Source organism: Myotis yumanensis, unplaced genomic scaffold (genome assembly GCF_028538775.1).
Source record: "Myotis yumanensis isolate MYYU_CA2020_CCGP unplaced genomic scaffold, mMyoYum1.0.hap1 SCAF_15, whole genome shotgun sequence".
NCBI lineage: Eukaryota > Metazoa > Chordata > Mammalia > Chiroptera > Vespertilionidae > Myotis > Myotis yumanensis.
Genome location: NW_027223766.1, coordinates 1387544 through 1399241, shown reverse-complemented (window position 1 = coordinate 1399241; position 11698 = coordinate 1387544). Strand labels below are relative to the sequence as shown.

Genomic DNA, 11698 nt, shown 5'->3' with positions numbered 1-11698 from the left:
TAGGCTAGAAATCGTCCTCACTGTATATTGGGTCATCTTGGTACTCAGAGGTGGTCCAAAGCCCAGCCTCAGCTCGCTCTGTAGCTTGTTAGAAGCGTAGACCCTCAGACCCCACCACAGACTTAGTGCATCAGAAACTGCATCTCAGCGATATTCTCAAGGAATGTGTATGCTTGTTAAAGGTTGAGACACAGGGTCTAAAACAACATGGGAGATGAAGTAGAGTGGGGATAGGCGGCATTTACAACTCAGGTTTTCTTTACTTTGAAATTAACAATTGTATAAATCTAATTTATTATCAAATATGCTGATCTTTTAAAAATATTTTTATTATTGAAAACTTGACATACTTCACATTCTTAGCTGCTAATACTTTAAACAGTTCAATAATGTTGGCATACACTTACACATCCAGGAACTTGCCAAGATATTTTTTGGAGATTTCTCTACTTAACTAACATAATAATTTGCAATTCAGTAAATTTTGAATGAAACTTATTCCTGTGTGAACACTGGCTTAATTTCTGTTTAAGTTCTTCTAATATTGTTATACCATTTGGGTACTGCCATAATTATTAAAGACTAAAGTTGAAAATAAGGTTAAAACTTGTCTTCCATTCCCAAGATCACTTTGAAATTTGTTTACAGATGACAAATTTCTAAGGTTACTTACTGAACTGTATGCTTTATCTTCACTTATTTATGTATTTAGATGTGCTTAATGTCTGTATTTCCATACAAATCCCCAGAATTTTAGTGTTAGACGAAAAAGTCCTCTGACATTCTCCATAGCAAACAATTTCTCAGTCTTTCTCTAGTCTTTCTTTTTTGGTAGATGTGTTTATTGAATACCTAATTCTATTTTTTCTTAATATTAGAAAATGGACTAAAGTGTTAGTATTTTTCTGTCCATCTTTTTGCAATGTTGTATGCTCACAGGATCATAATTTACCTTAAAATCCATTTAGAACATACTTGCCTCTACAATTAGCTGTTTCAGATAAACTGGTGAATTCTTATACTTTTGATAGCTATCATGTCTGATTTAAGTTTAATGATTTTAGAAATGATGAGATGCAGCTTTAGTTTATTATAATGGTAACTTTTCATATGAAAGCTACCTCTACTGGAAAGTGTGCACTATCCTGAGAACACTGGGTTGAGCACTCTTGCTGGCCTGTTCTTTTGAGCACTGAATGAATTGGATGTTTTTCTTTTTTTTTTTTTTTTTTTTAATTAAATCTTTATTGTTCAGATTATTACATTAGTTACTCTTTTTTCCCACCATAACTCCCCTCCACCCAGTTCCAACCCCACCCTCTGCCCTCACTCCCCACCCACTGTCCTCATCCATAGGTGCACGATTGTTGTCTAATCACTTCACTCACCCCCACACCCCTTTCTCCCCCCCCCTCCAAGAATAGTCAGTCCATTCCCTTTCTATGTCCCTGATTCTATTACAATCACCAGTTCATCAGATTATTTATTCACTTGATTTTTAGATTCACTTGTTGATAGATGTGTATTTGTTGTTCATAATTTGTATCTTTACCTTTTTCTTCTTCCTCTTCTTACAGGATACCTTTCAGCATTTCATATAATACTGGTTTGGTGGTGATGAACTCCTTTAGCTTTTTCTTATCTGTGAAGCTCTTTATCTGGCCTTCACTTCTGAATGATAGCTTTGCTGGATAAAGTAGTCTTGGTTGTAGGTTCTTGGTATTCATCACTTTGAATATTTCTTGCCATTCCCTTCTGGCCTGCAAAGTTTCTGTTGAGAAATCAGCTGACAGTCGTATGGGTACTCCCTTCTAGGTAACTGATTTTCTTTCTCTTGCTGCTTTTAGGATTCTCTCTTTGTCTTTTGCTCTTGGCATTTTAATTATGATGTGTCTTGGTGTGGTCCTCTTTGGATTCCTTTTGTTTGGGGTTCTCTGCGCTTCCTGGACTTGGAAGTCTATTCCTTTCACCAGGTAGGGGAAGTTTTCTGTCATTATTTCTTCAAATAGGTTTTCAATATCTTGCTCTCTCTCATCTTCTGGCACCCCTATAATTCGGATGTTGGTACGCTTGAAGCTGTCCCAGAGGCTCCTTACACTATCTTCATATTTTCGGATTCTTTTTTCATTTTGCTTTTCCGGTTGGGTGTTTTTTGCTTCTTCATATTTCAAATCTTTGACTTGATCCTTGTGACCCTCTGGTCTGCTGTTGGGAGTCTGTATAATATTCTTTATTTCAGTCAGTGTATGCTTAATTTCTAGTTGGTCCTTTATCACAACATTGAGGGTCTCATTAGATTTCTTGAGGATCTCACTACATTTATCGGCGGTCTTACCAGTCTTTTCGAGGGCTTCTAAACAGTTCTTTAAAGACCTTAAAAGTGTGGTTTTGAACTCTATATCCAACAGTTTGCTTTCCTCCAATTCTGTCGTTTGTGTCCTGTTTCTTTGTCTCGGCATTTTTTTATGCTTCGCTGTGTCGATAGAGTGCCTTTCTGTGCTAAGTGTCCCAATTACCTAAGGTAGACACTCTTGGTGCACCCCCTTGTGGGCTTTGTGCACAGTCTTGTTGTGGTTAAGCCTTGATTGTTGTAGTTATCACTGTGAGGAATTGACCTCCAGGTCAATTGGCTGTGAGAATCAGCTGTGTCTGCGGTGGGAGAACTTCTGTGCTGGAGACACCCCTCTGGGGCTAGACTTGCTTCGATGGGGCTTTGGTGCTCACTGAGTCTGCCTCCTGAGTGTGTCTTTTATGGTTCCACGGAGCTTAAAGCTGGATGGTCCCACTCTGACCTCTGGGCTTCCTGGCTCCTGGATCTCTAGGGAGGTGCTAATCTAGCCTTTGCCTGAGGCTATCCAGCAAAAGCCTCCCTGCAGGGCTTGGGCGGGGCGGGTCCCACGGGATCAACAGGGCGGGGTTAGCAATTATGGCTGCTCTCAGTCTTGCCCTCAGAGGCTCTGCTTCTCAGTGTCCCAGTAGTCGCTGCAAGCCCCACGGAGAGAAAGCTGCCCTAGGGTTCTGAGCGATGCCAGACAGTCCCGCTTCTCCCGTATGAGTCTGGGTCCTTAGAGACTCGCCCGGAACTGGAGCTCAGAGCCTGAGACTCCCTCCCGATTGAAAACAACCGTGCCCTCAGCCTCCAGCCCGCTCCACATGCACTCCGAACCTTAGTATTTTACTTCAGCACTGCACCTCCTCTGAGCCTCGGTATGCTTTTCTCTTTCCTCCTAGTTGTAGAACATCCACTCAGCCAGCCTTCCTGTGGTTCTGGATGATGTCCGTTCCGTCTTTTAGTTGTATTTTTGAAGTGGTTGTTCGAGGCAGCAAACTCCCGTGTTTTCCTATGCCGCCATCTTGGTTTCTCTGGATGTTTTTCTTAATGTCACTGCTAAATTGAAATGACTTTGTTATAAAGACGGTTTCTAGGCAAGGCTTGACTCAAAAGTTTGCTCTTACCCATCTTCCATGAAGACCCAGCAATGGCACAAATTAATTCCTGGGTCGTTTTCCAGGCTGTGCTCTATCACCTGCGATGGCAGGCTTGTGAGGTGTCAGAACGGATGTGACCCAGGAAGCTTTCAGTGAGCATCAAGACCCTGTTCTGCTTCCTGGGACATGCACACTGACCCTCAGATGGATGGAAGGACTGTACCGTAATTCTAATGTGTGGCTAAGTTCTTACATTACAAAACTTGAAAGCAAAGACATCCATTTTTTTTCTTTTCTTACCATGTCCCTTTAAAGTAGAAAGAAGACAGTCTTACCATTTGTACTTTACAAAAACTAGATCTCAAAGCAGAGGGACACCCAGCTCGGTAAGACCACAAACAGGTCTCTCCCTCCTGTGAGATTAATCCACGAGCCTGAGGCAGTCTCCAATCTCCCAGACTAGACTATGTGGGGACCTCCTCATCTGCAGTCATCTCTCCGGCGTCGGCTCAGGAGCGACTCCTGCATAATGGAAAAGAAAACCATCGTTCCGATATACCCACGGCCTTCCAGTCTGTGCAGTGGGGAACAGTAAGGTGCAGGACACTGGACTTGTTATGCTATTGTTTTGTAGGAAAGTATTGAAAGATAATATTCACAGAAATTTGAATAGGTATTAAAATCTCTGGAAAGACCTAAGAAATGAGTATTGTAGATTTTTTTTCTGAGGAACCAATAGCTGGGACAGTGTTCCATGGAAGGGAGTCTTTTTAGTCCTTACCCTTTTTATCTTTTTAGAATTATGAACTGTGACTATAAACTCAATAATAAATAAAAGCTAAATTGAAAAATGAAAAAAATACCTGTAAGAGGTGAGATACTCATCTCTTACCATTTGTACTTTACAAAAACTGACTTAAAGCAGAGGGACACCCAGCTCAGTAACAACAAACCATACTACTTGTCACACAGAAGAAATGGAGTTTTGTGCATTTTATTTAACAAATTCAGGTCACAGAGCATTTGTAACTTAAACCCCTGAATCCAGAGGAATCAGGAAGTATGTGGGCAGGAAATGTTTTCCCATGGCTTCTTTATAACAACCTCAGTTATCTATCTTCTCCTTTTTACGTTAGGATTGTATCTGCAAAGAAAGAAATGGGTTAAATAATATTTAGATAAATGATGACATTTCTTTCACTTTTAAAGGGTTTTCAAAATATAATCACGTCACCAAACAGAATGAGAATGCCAGTTTTATCCTTAGCATCCTGTATTAAGCACTGACATTTTTACTTTCATTGATCACTTTGATGTTGCTTTCATTAATATTTGGTAAAAAATAAAGCATCGAAAACAAAAAATAATCTATAAAAGCATTTAAATAATTAACAGAAACAACAGTTTAAAAATAAATGTGTTTACACTTTTAGCATAGTTCCTCCCCACCCCCAATTAAAATATACTATTTGCACAAAAGAGCAATAGTGAGCCTAAAGTAAAATTACTTCACAGCATTTTCTACCCGAGCAATTAGAGGCAGCTGGGCAGCAGGCTGGCTCCTTTGACTACTTATGAGAAATGAACACTGTCTGTCACCATGTTGACAAATGACTCATATTGTCAATAATGGAATTTAAAAAATCAGCTGTAAAACAGACTCAAAAATAGATTACCTTCATTTGCCTTTAAATAAGTTTGGGAAAATGTTATTCTCCACTAACAAGTATCTACATACAATATAGTATTTTACGAGTATTTAAAAGTGAATTATAAGGTTTGTTGAGCCTGTAAGATGCTGAATTTATGTTAAATCAGAATTAAATTATAATTGCCCCTTATAACTCTGCTAAAGCTCTCACAAGAACCTACTTTGAAATTCTAATCCAGCCTCTTGTTTTTATACTTGTGCCAATTAAAATTCAACTAATGGTCTGGTATTTTACTTATCTTGATTCAAAACCTATTTATTCATAACTCTACCCAGTTGAGAATCTCACAAATTTACGAGCCAAGCTCGGGAGCCTTCTGTGACCTGAGTGCTCCCGCACATATTTTAAATATCTGGGGGTACAGTACAACTGAGTGAACCCCAAACTTTGAAGCTATATCCAGTAACCAAACTAAGAGGTGCTCATGTCGTAAAAAGAAATACATGTTAAAAACAAAACATTATTAAGGTGAAGCCTCTATTTCTAAGGACAGAAGGAAAATACTTAATCTCTATGAATAGAACTGAATTTTATATAGATCTCTCTAAGATTCATGAGAAAGCTTAAATTCAACTTACCTAAAGAGATCGTCAGCAAGGGACTCTTCTTTTGCTTGTTGATTTTGCACCTGTGAAAATTAACATACTTTGAAACATTTCTCAATGATGCATGTACAGTAATGAATTGCTATACTGGGTGGCCAGTCTTGGGATTTCCACATCCAGGAGGGCACCCGATGCCAAGTTCTGGCTCTAACCGCTCCCTGCCAATAGACCCTTTCTGTTTGCTGCTGCAAAGTCCTTTAATTAAACAACCTCCACAGCCAGTCTCCCAAGGCAACCACAATGTACACTGCTAGCCTGCTGGGCTTTGAAACCTTTTCCCCAGGCACAATCCTTGTACTCAATTGAACTTCAGTGTTTTGAGGTCATACCACTGATGAAGGGGCTGCGTGGCAATGCTCCCCTCACCTTCACCCACAGCACCTATCCAGGTAAGTGGCTCCCTTCCTCGCTGTCCCAAATCAGGGCTCAGGAGCTGCTGCTGAGTTACCTCACCCACAAAGCAATTTTAAACTCAAACTCATCAAACTAAAGCTCCTTGCAGAGTTAGGACCTAAGAAACCCTGTGCTGAGGGCACTTTCCCAAGGTCCAACCCTACTGGATGCTGACCAAAACCTTGCAGTGACTTCTGCCAACCAAAGAAACCAGACTCCGCACAGTGATGCCTGCTTTCACCACTCTTATTCAACATAGCACTGGAACTCCTAGCCACAGAGAACAGACAACAAGAAGAAAAGACATCCAAATTGGAAAGGAAGAACTCTCATTATTCATAGATGACGTGATATTGTACACAGAAATCCCTAAAGACTCCACCAAAAAATTGCTAGATTTAATAAATGAATTTGGCAATGTAGTAGGATACAAAATCAACAACCAAAAATCGATGGCTTTTTATACACCAACTAGAGGCCCAGTGCACGAAATTCAATCACTGGGTGGTGGTGGGGAGGAGTCCCTGTGCCCTCTTGCAGTCCGGGACCCCTTGCTCCTTACTGCCCGCTTGCTTGCTGCTCCTTACCACTCGGCTTGCTGCTTCTTAGCACTGCTGCAGAGGCAGGAGAGGCTCCTGCCACCGTCGCTGTGCTCACCAGCGGTGAGCCTGGCTTCTGGCTGAGCGGTGCTCCCCCCTGTAGGAGTGCACTGACCACCAGGGGGCAGCTCCCGTGTTGAGCGTCTGTCTTTTGGTGGTCAGTGCATATCATAGTGACCAGTAGTTCTGCTGTTTGGTCGATTTGCATATTAGTGTTTTATTATATAGGATAATGAATTCTCAGAAAGAGAAACTAAACAAACAATCCCATTTACCATTGCAACCAAAAAATTAAGATACTTAGGATTAAGCTTAACCAAGGAGGTAAAAGACTTGTACTCGGAAAACTACAGGACATTGAAAAAAGAGATAGAAGATGATATAAACAAGTGAAAGAATATATCGTGTTCATGGATTGGTAGAATCAACATCATTAAAATGTCTATACTACACAAGGCAATCTATAGATTCAATGCAATCCTTATTAAAATACCAACAGCATATTTCACAGATCTAGAACAAATACTCCAAAAATTTATATGGAACCCAAAAGACCCTGAATAGCCACAGCAATCTTGAGAAAGAAGAACAAAGTTGGAGGAATCACAATACCAAATTTCAAGTTATACTACAAAGCCACCATATTCAAAACAGCCTGGTACTGACACAAGAACAGTATATAGATCAATGGAACAGAAGAGAGACCCTGGAAATCAACCCAAGCCATTATGCTCAATTAATATTTGACAAAGGAGGCAAGAACAATGGAGTCAAGACAGTCTTGGTGTTGGGAAAATTAGACAGATAATGCAAACAAAATGAAACTAGACCACCAATTTACACCATACACAAAAATAAACTCAAAATCGATAAAAGACTTTAATGTAAGTTGGGGAACCATAAACATCCTAGAAGAATCCATAGGCAGCAAAATAGCAGACATCTCTCATAGCAATATGTTTGCAGATACATCCCCTAGGGCAAAGGAAACTAAGGAGAAAATAATCAAATGGGACTACATCAAAATAAAAAGCTTCTGCACAGAAAAAGAAACCATCAGCAAAATGAAAAAGGAACCCACTGTATGGGAGAACATATCTGACAATGATACACCTGATAAAGGGTTAATATCCAAAATATATAAGGAACTCATACAACTTAACAAAAGGAAGACAAACAATCCAATTAAAAAATGTTCAAAGGACCTAAAGAGACACTTCTCCAAAGTGGACATACAGACAGCCAAGGGACATATGAAAACATGCTCAAAGTCACTGATCATCAGAGAGATGCAAATTAAAATGACAATGAGGTATCACCTCACACCTCTCAGAATGGCTAACATCAACAAATCAACAAATGAGAAGTGCTGGTGAGGATGTGGAAAAAAGGGAGCCCTAGTGCACTGCTGGTGGGAATGCAGACTGGTGCAGCCACTATGGAAAACAGTATGGAGTTTCCTCAAAAAATTAAAAATGGAACTGCTATTTGACCCAGTGATCCCAATTCAGGAATATATCCTAAGAGACCCAAAGCACCAATCAGAAAGAATGTGTGCACCCCTATGTTCATAGCAGCACAATTTACAGTAGCTAAGATCTGGAAACTGCCCAAGTGCCCATCAGTAGATGAGTGGATAAAAAAGCTGTGGGAAATTTATACCATGAAATACTATGCAGCAGTAAAAAGAAGGTAAGATATCTTACCCTTTGAGACATCATGGAGGGACCTGGAGAGTATTATGCTAAGTGAAATAAGTCAGTCAGAGAAAGACAAGTATCAACTGATCTCACTCATATGTGGAATCTAGTTAACAAAATAAACTGATGAACTGCATGAATCCAGAGACATGGAAGCATGGAATAGAGTGAGGAATCTCGGAGGGAAGGTGCGGGAGGTGGGTGATTAGGAGGTAATCAACCAAAGAACTTGTATGCATATACCCATAACCCATGGACACAGACAATAGGGAGCTTAAGGCCTGGGGTGGGGGGTGAGGGCAAACTGGAGTGGGTAAATGGGGGAGAAAGGAGGACATATGTAATACTTTCAACAATAAATGTTAAAAAAATAAAATAAAGTACTACAATAAAAGAAAATCAGCTTTATTTTATATACTTTAGTACAACCACTAAATAAAATAGTATTAAGAAATAGAAATCCTCGTAGTACTGATATTTTTTAAGGGTTTGGGAAAAATACATCTCACAATCGTTCCATATTCAAATCAGGTTGAATAGAGTTCAAAGAATTATTATGTTTAGTGCACAGAGTGACAATATACTAAATTCAAGAAAACCTCAGGAGCTGACTCCCAATCAGGGTAACTGCCACGGGCGGCAGCAGAAGCAGAGGGAGAAGGGCTGGGAGAACCGGGGTGGGGGATGTAGCTGAGCAGCGGACAGCCCAGGCGGCTGAGACAGACAGAGCTCCACGTAGGAGAAGAAAGTCACCTCTATTATCTTAGACTCCAAATCCTCCCAAGGGCACCCAAAATTGCTTGAGCAAAAAGAGGAGAGATACGGTGGAACAAATCTAGAACACAAGGTCTCCCTCTCCCAATTCTAACGAAATAAACAAAAAATAGGAAAAAGTCAGGCGCTGCACCATCCTTCTCCCAGTCCGGGGAGCAGGGTCCACACATGGGCTTCACAAGGTGGCCACACAGAGAACCAGAGACTGAGGGGACAGACTCCTGACACTAACCCACTCCATTCAAAGGTACTACAGAACTGACCAAACCTGAGACTTCTTACTGATGCCCTACATTTGGGAAAGAATTGCCTGAGCAGGAAAGAGAGGACTGCGGGGGGGCTGTGGGAGGGACGGGTGGCAGGAGGGGAGTCAGTGGGACCGACACTGACCAACATCCCGGACATGTCAGCAAACAGGAAGAGCCAGGAAATTCTCCTCTGGGACAGGACGCACTGTGCTGGCACCCTCTTCATTCCAGCCCCAGGACCAGTGCCCAGGCTCCAGCTGAGCCCTCCCTCTCCTCGACTCCAGGTCTTTAGGCTACAGGACTAGACGGGTCTCCCCTGGGCCTCTGCCAAGCACCTGCCACGGGGACGGACGTGTGGACCCACCAGATAATCCTGTTCTCTAGGAGCAAGCTAAGGCGTGGGAGTAACTTCAACTACATTCAACTTCTGGCTCACAAACTGGCTTTAGAATGTAATCCCTATGTAAGATGGCCCAGGACACTTCACACAGCAAAGAGCGTATCTGGACAGGTCACTTTAAACAGCTGCTGACAAATGAAAACAGCAACGCCACTCCACATACTAGAGGGGGAAGGGAGACAGAACAGAACCTGCCAAAGAAGATGAAGAACCTAATCTGCAAAAAACAATAACTTAAGATTAAAAAATACACAAATTAACAAGGACGTAAAAGCAGTAAGAAAGTTAAATGATAAAAAAACACACTAAAAGGAAACGAATGCTATGCCAACAAACTGAGAACTATAATAACACCATTTCAGAATTAAATAAATTAGAAATAGCTAAGACTGACTGTTCCACTGTTACAGATACTTTACATGTGGAACCTTATTTAGTCCTCACACACAGTCTATGAAGCAGAGGTACTATAAAACGGAGGCCAACATAAGTTAAGTCATTTGCCCAAGGTCACAAGGTCACATAGCTGGCAAGAAACAGAACAGACACCACTGAAATCTGAATTTCTGATAGAGTGAAAGAGCTTAAAAATCACAATGAATGCAGAAGAAAGGAATGTGGAGGGTCAAGGTGAGCTAATAAAAGGTAGTTGGGTCTTGAATGTATAGAACCCAGAAAATACAAAAATGTTTTGAAAGATGTAACAGAAGCCTGGCCAGCATGGCACAGTGCTGAGCATCAACCTATGAACCGGGAGGTCATGGTTCAATTTTTGGTCAAGGGCACATGCCTGGGTTTTGGGCTTGATCCCCAGAGTGGAACATGCAGGAGGCAGCCAATCAATGATTCTTTCATCATTGATGTTTCTATGTCTCTCTTCCTTCCTCTCTGAAATCAATAAAAAAAGAATTAGAAAGATATAACAGAAAATTTTCTTGAAATAAAACAGACTGCATCTGCAGATCAAAGTGCAGTGCTGAATCTCAGGGAAATAAATGGATGAGCAGCACTGTAACTCAGGCATTTTCCTGAATGACCAACCTCAGGTCACTTAAGTTTGCTCTTAAGAATTTACTCTTGCGACAGCATGGAGGGACTTGGAGAGCATTGTGCTAAGTGAAATAAGCCAGTCAGAGAAAGACAAATACCATATGATCTCACTCATATGTGGAACCTAATGGACAAAATAAACTGACGAACAAAATAGAAACAGAGGTGAGGATCCATGGGACAGACCGACAGCTGTCAGAGGGGACTGGATGGAAGGTGAATGGATTAGCCAAAGAACATACATACATAACCCATGGACACAGACAACAGTGTGATGGACAGAGGGAAGGCAGGGGCAGGGGTTGGGTGGAGGGCAGCAAACAGGAGGAAATGACATCTGTATAGTGTCAATAATAAAAATAAAGTACACAAAATAAATAGATAGATAAGAGTTTAAGGAAACCACAAGGGATCAAAATGCAAAGCAAACAAGATACCAGGCCTCACTTCTACTAACCTCCATTTCCTGCCTTAACCACTCTTCTAATTCTGTATTCTTCCGAGCATGATGGGCTATGAGATCTGATCCTCCAATGATCTGTGGGAGTTTTCCTGCTCCTGAAAATGCAACCTGTCAAGTAGTAAGGTAAAATGCATTAACAGATTAAGACAATCATTTTTAAGGGCTTAAACAAAGCAAGGGTTATAAATCATGTGTAATATAAGTGCCAAAGATGTATATAACCTGTGGATGACAATGTGTGAGACAGAGTGGTAACTGTGTTAGAGCCATGTTTTTGTCCTATGTTTGGCTATTATACCAAGATGTAGTTACATAACTAGATTTA

The 11698-nt window shown here is 40.9% G+C and overlaps 1 protein-coding gene across 4 annotated transcripts in view; it reads right to left on the bottom strand.

Annotated features, from left to right (window-relative positions):
* Positions 1-4407: 4407 nt before the first annotated feature.
* The window catches only part of NBN (nibrin), a 46575-nt gene continuing 39284 nt past the window's right edge, over positions 4408-11698 (bottom strand). For 3 of the 4 annotated variants that reach the window (XM_070392780.1, XM_070392778.1, XM_070392781.1), the window contains 3 exons: positions 11368-11481; positions 5720-5769; positions 4408-4573 (listed from right to left, as the gene is read on the bottom strand). In XM_070392780.1, coding sequence (XP_070248881.1) covers positions 4543-4573; positions 5720-5769; positions 11368-11481 — 195 coding nt within the window. In that variant the 3' untranslated portion in view covers positions 4408-4542. The remainder of the gene's footprint in view (positions 4574-5719; positions 5770-11367; positions 11482-11698) is intronic. The other variant, XM_070392779.1, reaches the window with a different exon arrangement.